Source organism: Podarcis cretensis (assembly GCF_951804945.1).
Source record: "Podarcis cretensis genome assembly, chromosome: 6".
Classification (NCBI taxonomy): domain Eukaryota; kingdom Metazoa; phylum Chordata; class Lepidosauria; order Squamata; family Lacertidae; genus Podarcis; species Podarcis cretensis.
This window is the reverse complement of record NC_137175.1, coordinates 49,414,545-49,438,997: the sequence shown is the minus strand read 5'-3', so window position 1 is coordinate 49,438,997 and position 24,453 is coordinate 49,414,545. Positions and strand designations below refer to the sequence as shown.

Here is a 24,453-nt window from a genome sequence, read left to right as displayed (position 1 = left end):
CAGAAGCCGTAAGAAGATTCTCATAATCTTCAGAAGAATACCGGAGATGATTGAGAAGAAAGCTGCAGAGATTATACATAATGTCCCACCAATTACTAATAATTAGCATTTATTATATACATGCAGAGAGAGGAGAGGAAGTAGAATTCTAGAAAATGTAACCAAGGTACATGGGGAGCTGGAGAGCATGAAACCTCTGGGAAAGGGGGTGCTACAGAGAGCCTGTGTGGTGTAGTGGTTAGAGAGTTGGGCTAGGACCTGGGAGACCAGGGTTCAAATCCCCACTCAAATATAGATTAACAATTGCACTTTAAAGTAATGATAATAAAAAAACAGAACTGAGATGGATGTATAAATACTCACAAAATATTTTATTTGGTTATAAAAATGCATTCAAATAACACTTGAGTTGCCAGAGGCAGCCCCTAAAGAACTGGCAGGGATCAAATTTATTGTGTAGGACACAAAACATTTAAACAAGGCATACCTTCTTTAGATCAAGAGATGCATTGATGGCAGTATAAATCAGTTCATTAATATTGCTCATGAAAGTCTGCTTCCCAGCTCAACGATGAAACATAACCACTGGACTTTTCCATAAGGCATGAAATCTTGCCCTTTTTGAGAAACAATTTTATGGTATATTTCAAGCCATAAATGATTGCCAGCAATGTGAATCTGATTCCTGGGAATCTGATTACTAGGAAAAGAATGACCATTTACAGCCTTCTGTGTTTTGAACATGGGTATATAATGGTTATGTGATCTGCTGAAATCATTTTGGGAAGGGCTATGTAACAGAACAACAGCAACTCAGTTGACTAACATGTGCTAGTGGTTAGCATGGCACTCTTGCATATATTATGGGGCTTTCATAGACAAAGTCCCACCCCCTCACTAGCAGACTCTTTGTGCCCTGAGCAGCTGCAACAGCCATGGGTTAAGTGTTCTGCTTTGCCCCATTCTCAGAAAACTAAGTAAGCTTTTTGCCTCATTACACTACTATTCCAATCACACAGCGACTCTGGCTCTTGAAGTTGATTGATGTTGTCTACTGTGGGAAAATTGCTCAAATGCCAAGATCAAGGGCATACAACTGCATCTAGCCACCTAGAACTGGGCCAAAGAAACCCAGTGCCTGAAAACAAGGTTATGTTCAAAAGCAGCTCTGACAGTGCCAATTAAGTAGGAAGCCATGGGCTCCAGAATAGGGGCTGCTAGCAGCCAAAGGAATGCGCCCTACTCATAATGCCAGAGCAGCTGGAATCATGGAAGTTATATTGATGGGGCTGTTTGCATCCTTTTGTCCTACCACAAGTTCATGTTGCTGCCCTTGAACAGAGCTAATTTGTGTGCAGATCATAAAATGCTAAATTGTACTCCCAAACTCTCATTAAAGAAACACAGGCAGATGTAACCCAGAGCCTTCTGCCTTTGAAGGCATCAGGGTGTGCTGACATGGGCTAATCCAGCTCCAAGGAGGAACTGAGCTCCATGGATTACTTTGATCTTCCTAGCCTGAAAAAAAAAATCGCCTTCATTCAGAATGTAAAGGGAATGTATCTGTTTTCTCTCCTGGCAATTGACTGGATATGGGACAGCTGCATCCATCAATCTCACCCCCAAGCCGGGATTCTTCCATGCTGAACAGAATTCCTGGATGAACAGGCCCATGCGAAAGATTCCCTATGTGAAGCTTCTAAATAAAAGTTTTCTGCAGAAATGAGAGAAGACACCAACAGTAGAGCTCTTGAGGAATTGAGAGCATATTCAGGGAGCTGCATACAATTGCTAGGTGCTGAGAAAGGAGTAAGGTTTTCCTAAAGTATCATCGTTATATAGAGCAATACTTTAGAATCAGTTAGCATTGCCCTCTACATAGCTGTTATAACTTTAGAAAAACAATTTTGTGCCTGTTGAAACTGACGGTACCAAGTATGATTTGAAGTCGGAACTTCACTGCCACAAATCTATGCTAGAAAATGCACTACTTGGAGCTACTTTTTGCCAGAATAAATTGAAAGGTTTGGTTAGGTTGTATCTAATGTTGTCCGTGCACAAATGGAAGAGACTTCTACTCATACAGCAGGACTCCACCTTACTCTTCTCCCCCTGCAGTTCCCTACACCCTCAAATTTGGCTCTGGAAAGAGCAGATTTTGGGGTTGCATGGCAGGCTGAAAAGCTGAAGTCCATCTACACCCGTGAAAGTCCACACAAGCAGGGCTGGATTCTGCCCTCAGTATTATCTTGAGAACAAACACTAACCCTGAAATTTTGGGTTCCCTTCAAACTGGTGCAGTTGTTTTGCAAGGAACCCCAGTTTGATGTATCAATTACTCAGTTTGGGGGCGCTTCCACAAATGGGGTTTGTGATGCAAAATGACTGCAAAACTTTGGCACCGGTTTAGAGGGGATCCCAAATTTTGGGATTTGTAGTTAATGAAGTTCAAGCACTATAATAGGAAAAGGTGGCTTTTCAACATTAGAGTGCTTATACTTTAATAGTCATGTGGAAGAGGGGGGTTATTTGTTTAGGCACAGATTTTCAATTATGCAACTTGTAAAAGGTATACGTGGAAGTATAGGGCAGCGCTGCCTTGAGACCCACACAGACACCCATGACCCAATATGCAATTCTGATGCTTACAAAATACTATATATTGTCTTATTTCTGGTGCATTTAAGGTGGTTTGTTTACAATACAGATGGCTTGCTGCACTCCAAGTGGACGCTGGGGGCGGGGAGACAGAATAAAGCTTAGAAAGCAACAACACTGTAATTTGGTGGTACAGGCCCTGTTCAAATGGGTCAAATCATTTCTTGATAAATTTAGCTTTACATTTTTGAAGAATTGTTAATGATAGTTTTAGAAGACACATTTTAATACAGGAGTATCCTGCACCTAAAAAACTAGCAAGTATCTTTCAGAACAAAACAATTATCATCTTAAGAGACCAAACACAAAGGAATACCATTAGATTCAACACAAAATTCTCAAATCTCATTTAGCCTGATGGGAAAACCTTCAAGAGCTTGACATCATCCACTGGACGATCTTGTGCATTGGTTTCCACCATGCCCACTCTGTTGACTATGCCAATTCCTTGGCAAATTCGTCCAAATATAGTGTGCTTCCCATCAAGCCATTGAGTTGGTGCTAACGTGATAAAGAATTGGCTCCCGTTGGTGTCAGGGCCTGCATTTGCCATAGCAAGAATTCCTGCACCTAGAGAAGAAAATCTTATGTTAAAATTGGCTTGGGAGTCTAAAGGTACCTAAATACATACAAAGTAAATGGGAAAACCTTGGTTTTTAAAATGCTACACTAGTCCTTAGAAGTGATCAGGACTTTGTGACAGAGGTGCCTAACCTGCACACCTCCAGGTATTGCTGTACTGCAACTTCTAGCATGCCTGAGCACTGGCCATGCTGGCTAGGACTAATGGAAGATGATCCAACAACATCCGGAGTGCCATAGGTTAGCCACCTCTGCTCTATGAGATCAATGGAACTTCTCTATAGTGAATGCAAGACTGCTCATGCAACCCAGCTGGCTCAGATGGTTCCCATCTCCCCTGCCCCAACATACACACCACTGTCCACCTATTCACTTTCCTTGGAAAATCCATTTGGATGAAGATTTCACTTCTAAACTAAGGCTGCTAGGAAATGTATATGGTGTGTGTGTAAGGTGTATAAACTTGAACATAGAAGCCCATTTCTTACAACAATATGGGAAAAGAATGTAAGCTGTACTCTGTGATGAGGACAGTTCAATCTCCTTCCTGCTCCTGTATACTAACCAATAACTAAATGAATTTTTTTGAATATGATTTTTCATATACAAAGTGGAAACCTAATGATACATGATTATAGAGCATAAGCAGTTAACAAATTTAGATGCCAAGTTTTATTGACTTAAGATTCAAGCCAGGCTTATGGCTCCTGAGGGCAATATCTAACACTGCAAGTAGATTTCTGCTTGCACAAGAGCACTCTCTGTTCCTCTCCTCCCCACACAAGTCTCCTGCATTCCCCCAATCTTCCAGAGCAGATTATGGGAGTGTGGGAAGGGGGCTAGAGAATAGGGGAATCCATTCTGCTAACCACCATGACCCTGAAGCTCTTGCACAGAAAGCAAGAGAAGAACTCGAAACACCTCTGAAAAGATTACCTACCTGTAAACTTTAGTTCTGGATGGAGTTCATCTTCAAATTGCTTGCCATAAATGGATGCGCCTCCTCTTCCTGTCATAGAACAAGACCAGGTAAATCAATCTGCAAAGTCGCAGATGGGACAGAGGTATACTGAAAGTTCCTTGTGAATGTGCAGTACCAGACCACCAAGATCTCCTTTTATTTTACTGGTAAGAGAGGAAGTGCTGACTATTAATGGATATCATCATAATGCTTCTGAGTAAAGGGAGAGTAGCCATCTGTTAAGTCAGAAATCTTTATGTTATTTTACAGCAGGGGGTCATTTGGCCTCACCAAGTGTGATAAATGTGTTCTCCTATTCTTGCAGAACATAACAAGAGCACCATGCAGGATTTGGGGGGATGATGATGATGGTGATGATTGCAAGATCTACTATCCTAACATCACCTTTACTATTCACATTAGTTTGCATCAGCACAGATTAACACAGTATCTGAAGCAGGTACTTTGAATATATTCTTACCAGTTCCTGTTGGATCACCCCCTTGAATCATGAAGTCCTTGATTATCCGATGAAACTTTGTGCCATTGTAGTAACCTCGTCTGGCCAGTTCAGCAAAATTTTTACAAGTTTTTGGTGCATGTTTCCAGTATAGCTCCACAACAATGACACCCATTCTGCAAAACACAGGCAACGGAGGATTCCAAACACATTTGTTACATCACATTGATTCAGTGACATCGAGGTGAAAAACCACAAGACTGTGTCTTCATATTACAATCTATCAATTTTATCAGGTTTGTTTTCTAATCAAGATGCAAAACATTAAGAATAGCAGCTTTAAAACCTGATGAAGATAAACAGCTTACATTTTTTAAAAACTGTGAAAGTGGAAGGTCTTTGCATAGTACTGAAATGATATCAAGGAGGGCACTAAGATCACCCTATTCAGGGGGGGGGGGGAAATACAGGTCAACTGCCACTATTGGTATCCACCAGCCACACCCTAGATGACACAGGAACTGCACTTTTGATAGGGACAGTAGGGCCTTCTGGCAGAAACAGTCCATGTAGTCCTGTTCCTCCACCTCTGTGTGAACTGACAAAATATCCTTGGTCAGACCCACCAGCCTGACTTCCTCTAGGGTGGCTCCAGCCCCAGCTCCACCTGCTCGGCTTGCCAAGTGGCTTCTTTGAATGCAGTGGCTTCTGACTCTGGGTGTGGGAAGTGGACCAGGGTGCTGCTGTAGCTGCACTGGCTGGTCAGAAACACAGAGACAGACAATCATTCAGGTACCATGAAGGTGTTTAAAGTCAAAACCTGCATTTTGAACTGAGCCTATAAGGAGTCAGTGCAGTTGACAAAGCAGGAATGTAACATGATCACAAAGCCTGGTCTCAGTAGCAATCTTGTAGCCGTATTCTGAACTTTCACCAGTTTCTCAATCATCTTCAGTGGCAGCCCCAATTATAATCTACTACGGTGATCTAATCTGACGGTTACCCAAGGGTGACTGAAGATTGCCTGTTCCTTGTAAGCATTTGCTTTTAGCCGTAATACACTATTTAATGTGAATAGGCTTGCCATCCTACCTATCCCATCTCACCTCCATCCTTGTGTGTTTCACAACATATTGTATTTCTGCATCTTCATAATAGGCAAAGCTGCATATGTTGAGCTTCTGCCCGTCATAAAGATACTAAAGACAGAGGAGCATAAAAAGGAGGAATAGGGAGCCTATAGGTCTCCAGACACTGATTCCAACTCCTATCAGCCCCATGGCTGCCTGGCCAGTGATCAGAGATTATGAGATTTGTGCATATGTGGGGAATAAGAAGCATAACAATATGTTTCTGTATCTTTCCAAGCACAAGAACTGGCTGTTCACCCAGCTTTGTCACCATCCCTTTTTAAATACATATTTGTAATTGATTTTCCCTTTGTTGAAACACACACAGGTTTCTGGAGAGAGAGAGAGAGAGAGAGAGAAAGCAGGAATTAAGCAGAATTTGGTAGCTAGTATATAATTAGCCAATGTGGAAATCAGTTCTCAGTGGCGAGTCGGGGGAAAAAATCAACTGAAGGCAAATAAGCTTTTTGACAGCTGATGTAAACACCAGCCTTGCCTCGTGCCGGGTCAGACCATGGGTCCCTCCGACTCAGCATCATCTGTGCTAACTGGCCTTCCGGGGGTCCCAGACTCTTCCCCAGCCCTACCGGGCGACGTTACTTTACCACTGAGCCGTGGCCCTTCCCTCACTCACGTAGTCTCCAAAGAAACAGTGGGCGGCTGCCACGTATCGGGGGGCACCGCAGCCATGCTTCCCCCACGCCGGACACACCTTCCCGCCGGGGGAACCAAGCTGGCAGAGCACACTTCCGGTGCAGCTGCGTATGCCGTCCCCTCGCTCTCGGGGAAACGAAGGCCGAGGCGCGGCGGACAAGTTCCCGCAAGCCTCGGGCCAATCAGCGCGCAGGAACGAAGCGGGTCTTTGTGACGTCGAGGCGGGAGGGGAAATTCGAATTTGTTTATGCTTCTCCTCTTCTGTGCGCTTGCCAAAGCGCCGGAGCTTCGCGGTGAGAGCGAGCGGGAGGAAATGCCCGCGCCGGCGGGAAGGGGTTGCATGTCGCATGGCGGCTGGGCCCGCACGTGAATGGGTTCTGCGGCGCTGGATTTCCCTGGGGCCGGAGCGGGGGGGGGGGCGGCTCGCAATTCGGAATTCTTGCCTGTCACCGCTTTCGGGCAAAACTAACACGCCCATCAGCAGCTGCGTCTTTTTTCTTTCCCCCTTAACAGCCCAGTCCTAAAAGCATGTTTACTTTACTCAGGAGTTAGGGCTGCTATCCGGTGCACGTTTATCTGGGAACTGAAGTCCTCCCTGAACGCAGAGGGGCTTATTTAGAGAAAACGTTCGACTCCTTTACTTAAAACGATAGGAATGCTGTGCACGACAGAATAAAGCAACCCAAATGTCATGCTAACATTCACGAAGCAGTAAAACCGGGTATTCAAATAGCAGAGGCTCCTAAATCCTCTGAGCAAAGAAAAACATCTTTAGTCATCGGCGCAATGCCAGCAACGCCTTGCACCTTTCCATGAAGCGTGCCTTGGAGAAAGCAAACTCCCGTCAGTGGTTTGACTAAGGCAAGAGAGAAGATCAGAGACATCGGTCCCGACACAGAAGCATTTGCCAGTGTTTATAAACATTATGGCAATGAGCGGGAGAAGCCCCAAACATCCCTCGCTACCAAACTTAGGGCAGATAAGTGATGAATGCACTTCTAAAACAAGTCTGGTTAGTCTGGATGCTGGCGTCTACCTTAGACTCACGGGCAATGGGGCTGCATTGCAGAATTAATGGAGAAGGGAAAATGAGCGGATATTGCTGGTTGCCCCGTCCTCATGTCAACACTGCTATCTGCATTTTATTCAGTTGGGGCGGGAAGGATCCAGGATACCTTTAATTACGACTAGCTTCAAAGCCACCATACAGTGAGCATGCTTTGGAATTCATCTTTTTAAGACTTCTCACAAAAAAGCAAACCCGCGGGGAGAGAGGACCGGAAAAGGCTTTATTTGCAGCGGCAATGGGAGGTGCTTTTGCATACTTAATGTTGGAGTGAACGCCCGGTGATTGCTCTCCCTTTAAAACCAGAAAAGCCACGGGTGATTCGAGACGGAGGAGAGAGGCGTATCGGAGGTACAGCTACCTTATATCCCATAAGGACCGTTATTGCTGCTAAGCAGGCTAGCCTAGCTACAATTCAGAAAGCTGTTTCTAAGTAGGTTACAAATGGAAATAGGATATGGGAAGTAGGGGGAGTGGAGGGAGAGGAACAGCAGGTGAGAAAATGCAGAGAGAAAAATACAAATCTGCAGCTTCTTCTAAAAAAATGTACCAAATTAGGTTTCTAGTAATGAACTACAGCAAAATGTTGTATTTGTCTTTCTTTCACTGTTTGTCAACACTTTCTGGTAACCAATTCGCAGCATAAATTTCACAAACCAAATCAAACCCAAAACTTATCAAGCCAAACCCAAATTCATGCTATTTTCATGTAGGATGGTTCCTGAAAAACATGGAGTGGCCAAACGAAGGTGAGCACTGGAATATCCGTTGCACTCTATGACATGATTCATATGTAACATTAAGGCAAAACATGATTTACTACAAACAAGCAAATGTGTGGGTTCCCTGGTCCTGCTGCCGCCACCAATTTAGGGCTAAGCTATGGTTTGGCTTAACACTAGGTATGAATCCAAGCTCATAGTTTGTATCACTCCAGACAAAGCATGAGCTATAACTTTTGTTCAAGGTTTGAATGTAATGCTAAGCCAAAGTATGGTTTAGCCCAGAGCAGCAGAACTGAAGGAACAGCTCATGTTTGCTCATTCATGCTAAGTCATGGTTTGGCCTAGGTTTTTTTTTTGTGTGTGTGTGTGAATTGCTACTCACAACTTTCTAACTGGATGCATTGATTTTAGTTTCTGACTAGTCCAAAGCAACTCATTTCTGAATTTTATAACAACAATCTTCTCCCTACCCCAATATATATATATATAATTATGCACACAGGGGCTGCATGTAAACTGAAATATTTTGAGGAAATGGAGTTTTATTATTTTTATGTCATGTGATATTTAGAGCACATATTGCTGCCAGATCTTCTATAGAACTAGGTGCACCTAATCCAGTGATTTCAGTTAACTTGGGTGCATCTAATTCTGCATAGGGCCAGGCTGTTAGTTGTACAAGTTCAGCTTCCTTTAGCATTGGTATTCTGACTTTCTACCATTCTCAGTACATATTCATGGGAAGTGGATCAAGAATATACACGTGTTTTAATTTCCTGTTCTGCAAAATATTCCCCACACAGTTTTGGGAATGGCATCTTCAATACCCAAGCATTTTAACTGAGAAAATCTCAGTTCTACTGCAAGCCAGTAATTACCTTTCACTGGGAGGATTCTGGCTTGTATGGAGGTGGTAATTGTGGTGATTCCTGCTTAGTTGGTAATATGAGCAGGTAGGTAGTCAGGGTTCAGTGAGTACTTGTAATAATAATGATTTATTCTTTTTCTCCAGATATAAAATTTATTATTGATGAGAGACTGGATTTTAGTCAGTCTTCTTCTTTTGACGGGTAAGGTTCATTGACAAATCTAATCCCTGGTGATATAAATTGGGGTATGTGGCAGTACGCAGGCGACTTCTCCTGTCCCACCCCCAAATCTGTAAATAGCTACTGTAAGGCTTCATTAAGCAGGTCTGTCAGAATCTGTAGCAAGGCTGCAGTGCTTGCTTAAAGTGTGTCTGCACTGCTAGTAGGTATCAATGGATCAATCGCCTGCGTAGAAAGACCTGCCCCTTTTCTTTTGTAGGGAGACACTGGAACAGAATGACGTGTCACAGCTGTAAGCAGGTTCTGATGGAAACAATTTCTGTAGGTCCAAATGTAATGTGCAGCATCCTTTTGCTGTGCAGTGGTACCTTGGTTCCCGAACTCAATCCATTCTGGAAGTCTGTTCGACTTCCAAAACGTTTGCAAACCAAGGTGTTGCTTCTGATTGGCCCTGGAAACAATCCTGATAGCCAAAACAGATGTTTGGCTTCCCAAAAACGTTTGCAAGCCAGAACAACACTTCTGGGTTTGTGGCGTTTGGGAGCTGATTTGTTCAGGAGCCAAGCTGTTTGGGAACCATGGTATCAGTGTAGTCACTTTCTTGCTTTAGAACACTCTTCTCCCTGGAGAAGCTTGCAATGCCTGGTTGAAAGATACTTATTCCTGCAAGGTTTTAGAGATACTTAAGTCACTCTGGTACTAGCTGGTACCTAAAGTCTTAGTCTGTTTAATATGCTGCTGTTTTATCTGTAATATAAGGATATTTTAGTATGGGTTAATTTATTGGTATTATGATTTTAGTTACTGGGCCAGATCCACCCAGTGTGCTTGCAGAAGCCACCCCAATGGCTCCCACCAGCACAGTGAGGCCTTTCTCCCCACGGCCCCACAACTTGCCCAAATCCACTCCTCCAGATTGGGAGAACCCCCAGATCATGGGGAGGAATGCGGGGAAGCTTTGAATAGCATGTCGTTGAATCTTTCCCACTATGTTGGAAACAGAGTGGATTTGATTTAAATCAAATCAATTTAAATCACTAGTCAGTAAGACTTGATTTAAATCACTAGTCACTAAGACTTGATTTAAATCACTAGTCACTAAGACTTGATTTAAATCTTTTCTTTTTTTTTACAGAAAGACTCATTCTTGCTGGTATAATCTTAATATTTACAACAAGAGGAAGGTTTCATTTTTGGAATAATAAATTTTCAGAGTACAGTGGTGCCTCGCAAGACGAAATTAATTCGTTCCGCGAGTTTTTTCATCTTGCGATTTTTTCGTCTTGCGAAGCACGGACTTTGGAAAAGCTTCAAAAATCACCAAAGTCTTCAAAAACCTCAAAAAAGGCTACCACACCGCGTGCTATGAGTTGCTCCTTGAAGTGAATGCACGGTTTTAAGAAAAAGGAAACAAACTTGCAAGACAAAGGAAACAAACTTGCAAGACGTTTTCGTCTTGCGAAGCAAGCCCATAGGGAAATCCGTCTTGCGAAGCAATTCAAAAAACGAAAAACTCTTTCGTTTTGCGAGTTTTTCGTCTTTTGAGGCATTCGTCTTGCGAGGTACCACTGTAGTTTTTACAGTTATATCATAAATTACTGATTTGGTTATACTATTAGAAATACATAGACAGATAATTACGAAATTATTGTGAGGTTTAATAAGTTAACTTTATATTTGGACAACTTTTTTGCTGTACTTTATTGGAAGGAGAAAAATAATCATTTCCTTAATAACAATTTAAACAATTTATTTAACTATAGCAATAACATTATAGGATATGTATCGATGTTTGTTAACTGATGTGTTTAAACATTTTTTATATATATATATAAACTTAGACTGAGTTTTAGCACACATGAGAAACTTAAAACAAATCCTTATTTCCTGATGAATAGCCTTTGGACTATAATGTAACTTAAATAGAAAACTATCTTTAGAAAGATTTTTCGTCCAAAAGCATTTTATTTTTAAAATCTGATTTTTTTAAAAAAAATCCGATTTAAATATTTTATTTTTATTTTTTAAAAAAATCATTGATTTTTATCCACCCTGGTTGGGAACCACCCTGTGATTACTTTGAAGTGAAGGGCAGTCTATAAGTTTTGTTTCTCAATAAGGGGCCAGTCCAAGACCCTGGCCTACAGCGGTGGGGCTTGATGGAGTGACTCAGTCATTGCCACTTCCACAGCCCTGCTGCTTCCGCCAGCCAGGGTGAAAGGGAGAGGAAAGAATGCCTGCTTGCTGTGCCAGCTGACTCAGCAAAGAGGCTGGATCAGGTCTGTTGCGAACAGGAACCAGCAGACCCTGTGCCAGCCCAGTCCTGCTCCAGAAACTCCCTGCTTTGGAGATTTGTGCTGGCTTTGGGGGGTGCAGCTGGTGGCAGCTTCTCTTCCCCACTTGGATGGGGCTTCTCCCAGCAGCAGAGGCTGAGGCCAGCTGGCTGGGGCTAGGCAGAAGGACACCCCGGCCACATCCAAACCTTCCAATGCCATAGAATCATAGAATGGTAGACTTGGAAGGGACCCGAGGGTCATCTAGTCCAACCCCCTACAGATTGCTGTGTTAATAAAATAATACATTTCTAATCAGAAATCAAAGACCAGTCATTTGAAGCACTAGTGTTCAGAAGTATGAGATGATCAGAACCCTCCAAACTTGAAGCATGGGAAGTCCTATTAAAAAATTGTAATTTGGCAGAATATTCAGATTATTTGATATGTATATGTATAATCTGGAATATTTAATGTGATTTGATTGGATTGTTAAAGTGGAAAATTTAATAAAAATGGATAAAAAGAAAGAAAGAAAAAGCACTAGCGTTCACAAGCTTTATTCAGATTTTATCTCAAAACTGATGCTTTGAATTCTTCTGAGGGATGGGAAGCCTCTCTCATTGCATTCCTTTTTGCACAGTGCTTGTATATTTTGCCCAATGCGGTTCCATGTTGATTTTTTACTTTCTTGCTTCAGACAAGAGGAGGAGGAGGAGGTCTCTGGCATTTGCCCCACAGAATCCAGTGAAAGGTGTGCGGCCCAGTCAATTGACACGAACTTTTCTGGGGGGGAGAGTGAAGGCAAGGCCTTGTTGTGGAGCCCTCTGAGTCCCGAAAAGCTAGAGAAGATGATGAGCGAAGCCAACAGGCTGGCTGCACTGATGGAGGGGTGTGAGCTGCTGGAGAAGGAGAACGGCAGCTCTGAGACGAGGCTTGAGATGGTTCCAGATTTTGAACCTTTGCCCTCCATTGAATCTTTGCATGCGGTGAGGAAGGACTCAAGGGCCCCCAGACGAAGGACATTCAACGTGAGCAACAGCCCTCTGCAAGCCCTGCTGCCAACCGTGGGACCTGAAAGCTGCTGTTCTGTAGGTTCCCCCAAAGCTCCGCTTCCAGACATGGGAAGTCCTACTTCCTGTGTTGCAGACCCACCTGTTCCCAAAAGACGCCAGAATAAATCAAATGCCTGCATCCCCAACACCCAGCTCCCCAAGAAATCCCGGCCCAATCAGCCACTCAAGTCACTGGCAGCAACAAAATCTCTGGACATTAAAAAGGTACAGTGGCAGGAGCGGGACCAATGCAAATTTCATTTGGAGCACAAAATGTGTGCTCAGGGAATCCCTGGCTTTGATCCCGATTCTCTTCCTGAGCTTGCATGTGCCAATTACTCTTAGCTGTGACTCAGTCTGCAACTCTGTCCCCACTTAGCTTGGCATAATCCTACTGAACTAAATGGGACTTGTTTCTAATAAGACACACAGTCAGTTTCTGTAGCTGCAAATGCTCTATGAGCCAGTGTGGTGTAGTGGTTAAGAGCGGTAGTCTCGTAATCTGGGGAACTGGGTTCGCGTCTCCGCTCCTCCACATGCAGCTGCTGGGTGACCTTGGGCCAGTCACACTTCTTTGAAGTCTCTCAGCCCCATTCACCTCACAGAGTGTTTGTTGTGGGGGAGGAAGGGAAAGGAGAATGTTAGCCGCTTTGAGACTCTTGAAGGGGAGTGAAAGGCGGGATATCAAATCCAAACTCTTCTTCTTCTTCATGCTGTTTACACTTGCATTTGATGAGGGATCTTCTCTTGAATCTGATCTCCAACCCACGTTCTGTTGAGTAATTTCCCAGGGCTGAGAAACAGCCTGGGCCCAGGGGAATGTAAAAGGGCACCTTCACGCAGAAGGCTCCAGGGTTCCAAGTTGTCCTTCTCAGAGGTGTATAGCTTGTTCCCACTTCCTTTCCAAAGCTCCAGCCTGTTTCTTGTGTCTTTTGTCGCAGACAATTACCAGGTCCAGCAGGAAGGAAAGATCAACTCCACCCACCCTTCCCACGCAAAATAAGAAGCCCCTGCCAAGTCTGAGGCCTCCCCTTCAAACCAACAGGCAGGGACCTTGGAGGGAAACAGAGAAATCTTCTGGCAAGGCCTCTTCTTCGGAGGGATCCCAGGTATAGTTGAACTATTCACTTCCACACGAGGTAGTGATCACCACCTGCTTGGATGTCTTTAACAAATTAGTGGAGGGGTGGGACTGTTACTGGCTGCTAACCACAATGGCTAGGATTCCACCTCCAATGAAAACGAGATATGAAAGCTAGGAGCAAAATGACTCCTTAAATCTAGGTTAGGGGCGCAACAACGGAATATCTAGGCGTGCTTTTTTATAACAAGAATACAAAGCTGAAAATGAATGAACTGCAGCCAGAGTTCATTTTTCACATGCTCTAGTCCTTCCCCTGTCCACCCCCCTAATATTCTTGAGAGGGTCTCTTCTCCAGTCTTCAGAGAGTACCTGGAAGTGGGGAGGTAGAAAAAGGTCCTCCTTTCCTTCTACTTTGCAGTTTAAGTCTGAAATCTTAGGCTCAGTACTGCACCCAGAGCTCAGAAACTGCTCATGCTAATGAAATTCCCTGTCGCAAAATGCGCCTGGAACAATGGGAGTTTCAAACACTGGTCTCTGCATGTCAGTGGTTGGGAATCGCAGGCAGGGAGGGCGCTGTTGTGCTCAGGTCCTGCTTTGTGTCTTCCCACAAGTTGGCTGTGATGAGAGCAGGATGCTGGACTAGGTGGGCCACTGGCCTCATCTAGGAGGGTTCTTATGTTCTTTAACAGTATGCAGAATATAGGTTCCCTAAACTAACCTCTACAGGCGTGCCTAGCACTGTTTACCTTTGTTAATGTGAATGTGCATTCTGGAAATGGAACTCCTGCATGTTACTTGTGCAGCTCAGTTTGTCCACACACATGCAGCCATTGCAGCGAGGCCTGATGTGCTCCAGTGCAACTGCTGTTAATGTTAAGCAGCCATTTCCAAGAGATAGTTGCTTTTTTGCATTCTCCCCACTTGACTAGGGAGAAATAACCATAGTGGTGGCTGCTTTTGACATAGCTTGCTCTTCTTTTTAAAATCTTGCTGCATTAGCTTGGCCTTCAGGATCCACCTAGCAAAGGTAAAAAACCAGTACCATATGCAAAAGCAAGGCTGGGCCCCAGGCTGGATCCACTGAAGACTGGTCCTGTGAAGAAGGCCTCTGTTGCTCCAGAAAAGGTGGCGCATCTCCCAAAGGCAAATGCAAGTAAGTTGTGGTAGACGGTGCATCATTTGGATTTAGTCTTCTTCTCCCTCCCACTCCCATGAAAGGTCAGTGCCCAGTATGAAGACACCAGAGCACAGAATTGGGCGTAAGAGTTGCCTTGCTGATGCAGACTGAGCTTGCAATCCTATTCACCCTTACCTGGCAGTAAGTCCCATTGAACCCATTGGGAGGAATTCGATTCAAAGTAGTACTATGGCAATAATTCTGCCAGTGCAAGCTTTTCAGCTTGCTGGGCAGAATGGTCCGCCCCCACCATGTGCTGTTCTGGGGTTTCCCAAAGCTGCCAGCCAATTTTGGGAGGCACAGGGGGGAACCCTGTTGTTTTAGCTTCTCCTAGTGGAACTTCGTCACTTGAATGAGGCCCAATAGGACTGACTTCTGAGTATATATGTATAGGAACGTGCGGTAAAATTATAAAATTCAGTTCTTAACCTGGCACACCCATTATTTACCAGGTGCTTAGTACTTAAACGTCTGGTCTTGAAGGCTTCGTGTCTGCAGCAGAAGATAATATTTAACCTATTTGGAAATGTGTGATTTGGTCCCTGTGCAGATTCTTAGAGGGCTCCTATAACTTGTTTGCCCCTGCTGTGAAAACTGTCTGACTTTTGTTTCATGCTTGTTCAGAAAGTCTATGTGTGCTGTAAGACAGCTTCTGTCTCTTCTCCCACAACTGCTAAGTGCCCAACCTCTGCTGGTCGCTCCTTATCAACATATCTGTTTATGCCTGCTTTCTCTTTTCCTCTGCAGGTCAGGTGACAAGTATGGGTGGCAGCGCCCCACAATTGCAGGCCAGCTACAAGCCTCACAGCAGTTGTCGTGAGATTCGAACCAGGAACACGGCCAAGTCTGGGCTGGCAAGCAGACTGCCGGTGTTAAACTCTAACAGTAAGCATGCAGTTTCAGAATGACCCAGGCAGCTTAAGTCACTGGGTTTGGGAGTGGGATCTGGCAGGAAGGATCTTCTGGGAGGAAAGGGAAGAAAACACTGAGAGGGTTTTGAAGGAAGCTGGTGGGAACATAGGAACCTGCCTTATGTAGTCAGACTGCTGGTCCTTCTAGCTCAGTACAGCCTAGAGTGAATGGAAGCAGCTCTCTAGGATTCCAGGCATCTTTCCCAAGGCTACCTGGATGTGACAGGGATTGAACCGGGGCAACCTGCATGCAAGGTAGATGCTCTGCTGTGGCCCTTTCCTAGTGGTCCTGTTTGCAAAGGTGCTTCTAGGAAGGCAGGACACCCAAGCGCCCCTCAGCTGTGAATGATATGGCTGGACTCCTGTGGAGCAAATGCTGGTGCTCAATCGGATATAAGTCCATTAGCATGACCTGCATCAGTACATTGCTCTACCTCTGGACTGTGTTCCCTTCCTCCCATCATTTGCATATTTATTTACGACTGGCTCTCAAGGTGCCACCACTTGGTGTGTGGGTGTGTACACACCTTCAGATCATTCAGGTTTCAACTTCAGCTGCAATTTCCAACTTTGTTCCAAGCCGTTTCCATCCCTGGAAACCATGAACAAACCCCCAAACCAAGCCGGGAAACACAGAGTGAAATGGCTGAACTAAAATTGTCCTGGCAAGTGCACACTTCTTTCAAAAGGTAAAGGTAAAGGGACCCCTGACCATTAGGTTCAGTTGTGGCCGACTCTGGGGTTGGGGTGCTCATCTTGCTTTATTGGCCGAGGGAGCAGGCGTACAGCTTCCGGGACATGTGGCCAGCATAACTAAGCCGCTTCTGGCGAACCAGAGCAGCACACGGAAACGGCGTTTACCTTCCCGCCGGAGCGGTACCTATTTATCTACTTGCACTTTGATGTGCTTTCGAACTGCTAGGTTGGCAGGAGCAGGGACCGAGCAACGGGAGCTCACCCCGTTGCGGGGATTTGAACCGCCAACCTTCTGATCAGCAAGTCCTAGGCTCTGTGGTTTAACCCACAGCGCCACCCACGTCCCACTTCTTTTAGGAACTGCCTATTGGCCCATTTAACTCAGAACCACCTGCACTGGGGATAAGTTTCAGACAGAGGTCCTTCCCAGTCCTACCTGTAGATGCTAGAGATTGAACCTGGAACCTTTTGCATGCAGTAGCTCTACTGTTGGGACATGGGCCTTTTCCAAAGCATCACAGTTGTTCTGACCTCCTACATGCCGATCTCTTGAATTTCTCTCCCCCCTTAAAGCGCCTGCATTTCAACAGACAGTCCCTTCTGGCACTTCCCAGAACAGCAGGCTGCGACTGCCCAAGAAGGCAACCTCTGGCAAGTCGAGGTGAGGCTCTTTTCAGAGGCTGCTTATACCTGCTGGGCTTCTACCATAGATCTCCTCCATCACTGTCAGGGCCTGGTTTCATGTTTTTGTTTTTTGTTATGTTTCAGCCTTGCAGTGAACAGATCTGGGGCTGGATGAGTGTGAACCCACAGAGCATTGCCTGCTCTTTCCCTTTTAACGACATTCCTGGGTGCTTTTTAACGTATGGCCCAAACTTGCATGGTGAAGGAGGAGCTGCAGCCTGGGAGACTTGGCCAAGGCTTTGCTGACAGAGAGAACCACACCTCCATGATCACTGGCTGAGGGCTGGTGGGAATTGGGAGTCAAAACGATTACCTGGAGGGACTACAGGTCAGCCTTGTAGAATCTCTGCTATATGATTAGGTATGTCTGTCTGTACTGTACTAATGTTTGTTAAAATATATACTTTTCTAATAAAACAAAATAAGCTTTTTAAAAATAAAACCATTGAGGAAACCTAGTCTGAACGTGGAATACTGTAATGTGAACAGCTATCAGACTAATGTGTGGATCTGAGTAATGGAACAGAAAATCTATTACTGCCTTAGTCAAGCAATGTGCTGGGAGGTGAGAATGTATATTCTTGTTGTCTAGGTAACAACAGCTGCCTCCTTCCTCTGGGTGTGAGTGTATGGCTGAATCTCCATACAGCCTTTCCTAGAACTGGTGGGTTTTGCAGATGGAGCCTAATGGACAAACCGGCTCAGTTAAGGAACCTGCTGTGTTTTCAAGGAGCTGAAGAATTTCTTGCGAATTACCAGTGGTCATGCTAGCATCAGAGCTTGGCAATGGCCTCCCAATATTTAAAGTGTGTTGCAGCTTTTCCTCCCGGAAGATTAGACCAGTATTGGTCTGCCTCCTCCCCATTCACCCAAGCAGTGAGAAAACTCAAGAGCTTCAGCTCTGCCAAATCTTGCTTATTGGTTTTCCCCAAGACACAATTCTCTAGCACAAGATGTGGGTGTGGAACTGAAATGAAGTCACCTGCACAGAACTATGGTTTTATTGTTTAGTAGGTAAGGGGAATGAACCCTACAGTATTTACATTAACAACCCTACCTGTACACTTCAACTATTTTGTTTCCAGGGAAGAGCCAGCATCACAGCAGTCGTTAAAACATTTTGTTCCTCCAAAAGGTGAAGCCACCACATTTCCCCCCCTCCCCCTGATCTCCCCCCTACACCCTGGCTTGCTAAAAGGGAGAAGAACTAGGCTTCTTAGGGAAAAGTAGAGTTGCCATTCTTTCCTGGTAACGCTTCAGCACCTTCAATAGCTACCTGGCAGGCAGAAATCCAACAGGTGTAGCATTCCCTTCTTCCAGCCTGAAGATACAATAACAGAAAAGTAGTCTGTTGAATTGTTGTCTGTCGTGCAGCAATCCAAGGCACTGGTGCCCTGCCAGCAAAAGGAGGCAACTGTATCTGGCTCTGGTTGAGCTCTGCTGAAAATGACCCCATTGGCTATTGCAGAGGAAGGTGGTGGATTGACAAGTCGGCTGCTTTGGAGCTAATATTGACACACTGAGTCCACAAGGGCATGTGCTCAGGTGGGGATGGTGGTGGCTGTGAAGCGAAGGATGTGGTGAGCTGTGCAAAGGAGCAGAGCCAAAGTCTGCAGCAAATGCAACTTCACTGCAGGTGCCAGTTCATTCAGACTCATGACTCCTATTATATGGTCCATTTAGTGCAGGAACAGGGATGTTGCGGGGCTCCAGCTCCCACCAGCCCCAGCCAGCATGGCCAATGGTAAAGGATGAGGCAGAGTCCAGTGGCATCTGTAGAGTCACTGGTTCCCCATCCCTCCCTTACTGAGTGCCACAGGGTCAGCCGATCTACCTAACCTCCCAGATGGAAGATCCATGTGGCGGGCTGTGCCTTCTATAGGATGCAGCTTAAGATGATTAACCAGGAGTAGGCTGCTTCTCCATGCACTTCCCTAGACGTTTCCCGACTTCACATACCTTTTAACTTAACACTTCTGGTTCGAAGGACTTAGGTGGTGGTATTCTCTCCACCCCCTCTCACCCCCTTGACTCTCTAATTTGTCCCAGCCCTTCCCCTAGGATGGCACAGCAGCAGGCAGATAGTTGCCAGTAAATATAAGAATACACATCAAAAAGATAACAGTAAAAAAAATAAATTAAAATGCAGACACGCCAAACACATAAATTCTATCGATGGGCGAAACTGGTTCTCTGTGGACGGCAGGTTTAAGACTCAAAAAGATTTTGCAAATTGCAATAATGGAGCAGAAGCTGAGTTCTTGCATGGTGCTTCGTCTAGGAGCTGCCTCCTCAATCTCTGGTGCTTTTAAAGGTTTCATTAACACTTGGTCACAAATGGAGGGACATGCCCTCGCCGCTCCAGTTCTGCCCCGTCTTGGACAGAGTAATGGGGCAGAAGACAGTTTGTTCTAGAAGTTAACAGCTGCTTCAAGAGAGCTTGTGCTGAATAATTCTTTCCTCAATACTGCTTTTCAGATCTGTTCAGTTAGCGCTTTCTCCACGTGAGAAAGAGCTTGCATAGGAAGGTACGGTAGACTATTCTGTGCACGGGGGTTGCAGACTAAAACCTTAGGTTAGAGGTACTGTAGGGATTGGGGTGGGGAGCAGGTTGGAAGCTCCCCCCTAGTACAACTCCTGTGTCTTTCCTGGTCTCATGGCAAGCGAAAAAGGTAGCAGGTGAAGCTTTTCCTAGCATGCAGCTTCAGTAATAGGAATGGCTGCACCTGCTAGCTAGCTGCTTGTCGTGCAGCCTTGAAAGAGAAAATATTTGGCAAATGCTGGCAGGAAGAGATGCGTCCAGCTTTTCCTGTGGGAGGGGGCGGTGTTATGGAAGACATGGTAACAGTAACTGTTGGTCCTCCCTCCAAGCCATAATTCAGCACCACAGAAGGTATTCCTCGACTTCTGCAGATACTTCACTGGAGTCTAGAGATCCGGGACGTTGCTTGCTCTCGCTTGGAGTTAGCAATGCAAAGTCTGAGAGGGTAAGCTCCTCTTGTTGCCTCTCCTAGTCCATTTCTGAATTGGTTCTGATTGTTCCGTGTGTCTAAAGTTGATCAGCACATGCAGCTTTTGTTCTAGATGATTTGGTAGACCAGCAAGGACCAAGGGCTGCACCCAGTTCCCTGTGCTCAGAAGCCTCGGTCACCTACGGGAGGAGACAGGAAGTCCAGAGATTGCTTGATCTGTGTTTAGTGCTGGAATACCCATCAGATAGCATCACACAAGGGGAATTGTGGGCCCTTGCCTGTCTGGATCACCCTTATTTCAATACAGGTCTCCTCTTTGCTTTAGATAGGAGAACAAGTTGTCCCAAGTGGGGCTGGATGTCAAAGACAGCATAGACTTGCAGGTGGAAATTAGTCAGATACTATTGTTTTGGATAGAGAAGCGAGGGAAACACCAGTTTCTCCTTTCACTTAAATGGGCTTACCGGGGACACTAGTTGGAAGCAAGACTCTCTCTGGCTAATCCATGTATTAAAGAGGCTGGAACGGAGCCCCCTTGTCTGCTTAGCGTTGTGGGCGGCTGCTGCTAAAGTGCCAGGCTGACATTACACAGGTTCATGAGAATCACATCCATGTTAAAACATTCCAAGAAAAGGATAGGACTTGGCAAGGACAGAGGCCACTAAAAAGGCCTGACGGCAATGGCCAAGATTCCTAGAGGCGACGAACACAGAAGCCTTGGGGTGTGTTTTTTGGAACCATATCCTTTGACAAGCCAGACCATAGCAATGGCCAAGTCTCAATTAACTCCTCATTGTGCAAACCTCGACCAAGTCAGTTCAAGCGCATCGTATCTTGCGCCCCGGCTAATGAGACTTAACATTGCTACGAATCTAAAGATGTAGCCCCCTAAGGGGCTTTCCATCTCTTTTAAATTAGAACATCCTTCAGCAGTGGTCAAATATTTTTTTTAAAAAAACCCACAACATCAAAATAAACAGTGCCTTCACCCCTCTTCCCCCGGCCGCCCTCCCCCTCTTCCCCCAACTCCCTTATCAGAAAAATCTCTCTTCTCCCCCCACCCCCACCCCAAGGAACGTTATAAAAAAGTACTTTCCAAAAGGACCCAGCATGAAAATCCCCATTATGAGCAGGCATCAGGCTTGGCTGAGTGTAGAAAAATGAAGGCTTCTGAGGCAGAAAGGCAGCACCCTGTTGGCATGAGAGCCAGGCGCTATTGAGAGACATCAAGGCAGCATCCCGGCTCCAGCCTGGCAGCACGTGGACCAGGTGCTGATTGGCTGAGAGGAGCAGGGAGGTGGGACTTTTTTCTTTTTGTCATTGTCTACGAAAATAATTGCAGCATGGGCTGACGGCTCAGCAGGCCACACCCACGGCGCTCAGCACCTTGGTGGGCTGCCTCTCAGAGCATCCCCACGGGGCCGAGTCACTGGATTGGCAGGCTGAGCTTGGAGAGGAGTGGCTGTTGCAACCAAAAAACGGTTGAAAAGGATGTTAGCCCTGGTCCAGGATGGAGCATTTCCACGGATGCCAACAGTGGCCCACTGGGGAGGTCCTAAGCCCCTGGTCCCACTGCGCAGTCTGGGGCACTGAGGCTGGCCCAGGGAAGGGGCTAGATCCACAGCAGACCCAGCAAATCTGTCCAGTCCACGGCTGTAGGTAGCATCATGGCGATTCGCGTCCTGCGACAATGGCTCTGGGTTTCTGTAACAATCCAACCACTCTGTTAAAACTGTAAGATCAGGAAAAGCCTTTTATTTTCCTTGAGACGAGGTGGTACTGCGCACCTGCGGGGAGCGCTAGTGTATGTCTACAGAGTCCAGGGAAAGCTATTTGGACGATCTTTTCCTTCTCAGTTCTATGGTTGATTGGCATTGCACAACCAAGATCTCGGGCTCCAAACTTTCCTATGCGCCAAATAGCCAGAGACTGACCTGCACATTGTTTTACCGTGCCTTAGTTGCACCTTGGGAGGTGTGCTTAAGCCCATGCTACTGGGTCATAAAAAGCATGATTATGATACACACACACACTGCAGAGCAGGGGGATGAGGGCTCTCTCCTGGTTTTGTTTATATGCAACTGAGGTCTTAGAGCCTCCGAAGGAGTCAGCTTCAATGCAAAGCCTGCCTACCTTCTCCAAGCGGCATGTAGCATAGGTCTCATGCAGGTCCCTCCCGCATGGCCAAGTCTGTCACGCCCTCAGGCTTTAATTCCAAGTTACCATTTGAGGAGGAAGATGCCATCTACATTTGCCTCACATGCTAAAACCTATGGTTTTCAGTGCCCTCTGGCGGCAGCCATCTTCAAGTGCACAGGCTCCTAGCTCATCCCCATTGTCAGATATGCAAGCATCTTCACAGGTAATGCATTTCCAAGAAGCCTGGGCATGTGGTTACCGCTGAGGCTCCCCCAGCCCAATTCTGATAGATAAGAAAGAGAGAAAAATATTCCAGACACACAGCAGTTCCAGACTGGGCAACAAAGCATGAAAATCCCTGAAGACGTGGAGGTGGTTGAGTTTGTGTTTCTTGTTTGTCTGTTTTCACAATGATCCAAAGTGCATCGGTTCAAGTAGGTCCACCTCCTGGGACCTGGTGTTCCCCTCCCCCCCAGGTGCCGGGGCGGCAGCTCGGTTTTCATTTGGCACTAGGTATGGTGGGTCCGGCTCCCTGGGCCGGGCTGGGCTGAAGGAGACAACATTCCTCGCTGCGGTTTGAGAGCAATCCTGGCTCCCGGACTGGCCAAAGCACAAGGGAAACAGAGCCTGGTGCAGGCGTTGGCATCAGATTGAGGTTTCATCGCTCCTGCTCAGTGATCAAACACAAAGCGAGACGGGGGGACGGGGGGGGGGACACAAACACATGAGCATGGTCGTGAGCAGGTTTGAGCAAAGCACCCCCCCTGGGGCTCGCGTGTTAATGGAGGAAATTAAAAAACAGAAATCTGGGCGAGATTGAAGCGAGAGGGGAGAGAACGAGAGAAAGACAGAGAAGGGAGGAGAGGCTGGGTTAGTGCCAGAGAGCTGAGGAAGAAGTTAGAATAGGACAGCGTTTCCCCCCCCCCCACACACACACATCCACCCAGCCCTGCCCAGGGTCAGGATGGCTCCTCGCCCAACCCACTTGCTCAAGTCAGGATCTGCAAGGCAGGCTTGTGCCCAGTCCCTGAGCATCTTACAAGAACATAGGAAAAGACATTGAGAGTGTCGGAGCCCATTGCCCAGAGGAAAGGATGCCTCATCTCAGGTGGTCCGAGCGACTATAGCTTCTAGCCTCAGCCCCAGGATGCTATCTTCTCCCAATATCCCACTGGGCAAACTGGTTCCCATGCTCCCCACACATTCCAATAAATCTCTCCCCCCCCCCCCAGCCTACAAGGGGCGGCAAAGGGACGGCTGACACAGCCTGTTTTTTAAGGCTGCCTCAACACCTTTTCCAAATTGGGATGTGGGGCATGGGGTGGCTCCTGAAGAAACAGGTACACTCCTGGCCATGTGCCAGGTCAGGATCTAGCCCAAGAGTGGAAAAGGCAAAGGAAATAGAAGTAGAGATTCTTAGCAAGCCCGTGTGAAAATAAGGTCCAGTGGAACGGCAAGAACGTTTAGCGAAAGCTACAAAGGATCTAAGGAGCTACAAGGCAACAGACAGGGAGACGTTTTGAGAGAGGCACAGCCTGGGGACAGGTGAGACACAGCGGAGTTGCAGCCCGGAGGATCCGATGCACCAGGCATGGTGTGGGCGAGGGGGCTCCACAGAGGCGGTGGGCTCAGGCGAGTGGGCTGTGGAGGGCATCGCCCCCCAGGGAGAAGGCTCAGCCATACTCACTCGGAGCCCGAAGAGTCCTCATCCACTGTGCCAGTCTTTATGCTCATGGTGATGGGCGTAAGGCCATTGAGCTGCTCCTGTAGCGTCTGGCGGGGGCGCGGGGGCCCTCCCCCACGGCTGCCGTCGCTGCCCGAAGAGCCGTGCGATGACACCATCCCTGAGCGGCAGCTGGAGAGCTTGTTGTGGATCCGCTGAATGCTGTTCTTCTCGCTGATGGGCGGCAAGCACTTCTTCTTGAGGATGCCTGAGGAGGGCACAAGGTTCTGGGGTCAAGGGAAACATCCTCACCAGGTAGCAAGGTTGCCAGTATGGAATGGGGAATTGGCCAATCCTGGCTTTCTGGAGCCGGGTACGGGCAATGGAAGGGCGGGGAATCAATGTTGTGGGAGAACAGTTCCCATCATTCCTGACCGTTGGCCACATCAACGGGGGGCTGGTGGGAGTTGCCCAAGGGGCATCTAGTCCAACCCCCTGCAATGCAGGAATCTCA

General features: G+C 46.4%; 3 protein-coding genes across 12 annotated transcripts in view; 1 reads left to right on the top strand and 2 right to left on the bottom strand.

Annotated features, from left to right (window-relative positions):
* Positions 1–350: 350 nt before the first annotated feature.
* On the bottom strand, positions 351–6,573 carry PPIL1 (peptidylprolyl isomerase like 1). Its single transcript, XM_079980572.1, has 4 exons — positions 6,426–6,573; positions 4,683–4,837; positions 4,181–4,249; positions 351–3,228 (listed from the first exon to the last, which is right to left on the bottom strand). The coding sequence occupies exons 1-4, from the start codon at positions 6,479–6,481 to the stop codon at positions 3,008–3,010; spliced, it is 501 nt and encodes a 166-aa protein (XP_079836698.1). The 5' UTR covers positions 6,482–6,573; the 3' UTR covers positions 351–3,007.
* Positions 6,574–6,580: 7 nt separating this feature from the next.
* Positions 6,581–17,607, top strand: PSRC1 (proline and serine rich coiled-coil 1). 7 transcript variants are annotated; one of them, XM_079980440.1, is made up of 9 exons: positions 6,581–6,738; positions 8,225–8,260; positions 9,249–9,306; positions 12,259–12,838; positions 13,555–13,722; positions 14,697–14,850; positions 15,622–15,759; positions 17,055–17,142; positions 17,250–17,607. In XM_079980440.1, exons 1-9 carry the CDS (start codon positions 6,693–6,695, stop codon positions 17,278–17,280), a joined length of 1,299 nt encoding a protein of 432 aa, XP_079836566.1. In that variant the 5' UTR covers positions 6,581–6,692; the 3' UTR covers positions 17,281–17,607. The 7 variants fall into 7 exon arrangements, with proteins under 7 accessions (XP_079836566.1, XP_079836567.1, XP_079836568.1 ...); XM_079980442.1 differs by having other exon boundaries at positions 6,600–6,738; positions 8,153–8,260; XM_079980444.1 differs by lacking the exon at positions 6,581–6,738 and adding an exon at positions 6,756–7,862.
* Positions 17,608–18,150: 543 nt separating this feature from the next.
* The window catches only part of CELSR2 (cadherin EGF LAG seven-pass G-type receptor 2), a 112,296-nt gene continuing 105,993 nt past the window's right edge, over positions 18,151–24,453 (bottom strand). The window contains exons 34-35 of one of the 4 annotated variants that reach the window (XM_079980211.1): positions 23,964–24,207; positions 18,151–23,082 (exon numbers count right to left, since the gene is read on the bottom strand). In XM_079980211.1, the coding sequence (XP_079836337.1) occupies positions 23,055–23,082; positions 23,964–24,207 (272 nt within the window). In that variant the 3' untranslated portion in view covers positions 18,151–23,054. The remainder of the gene's footprint in view (positions 23,083–23,963; positions 24,208–24,453) is intronic. The other 3 variants (XM_079980213.1, XM_079980212.1, XM_079980214.1) reach the window with 3 other exon arrangements.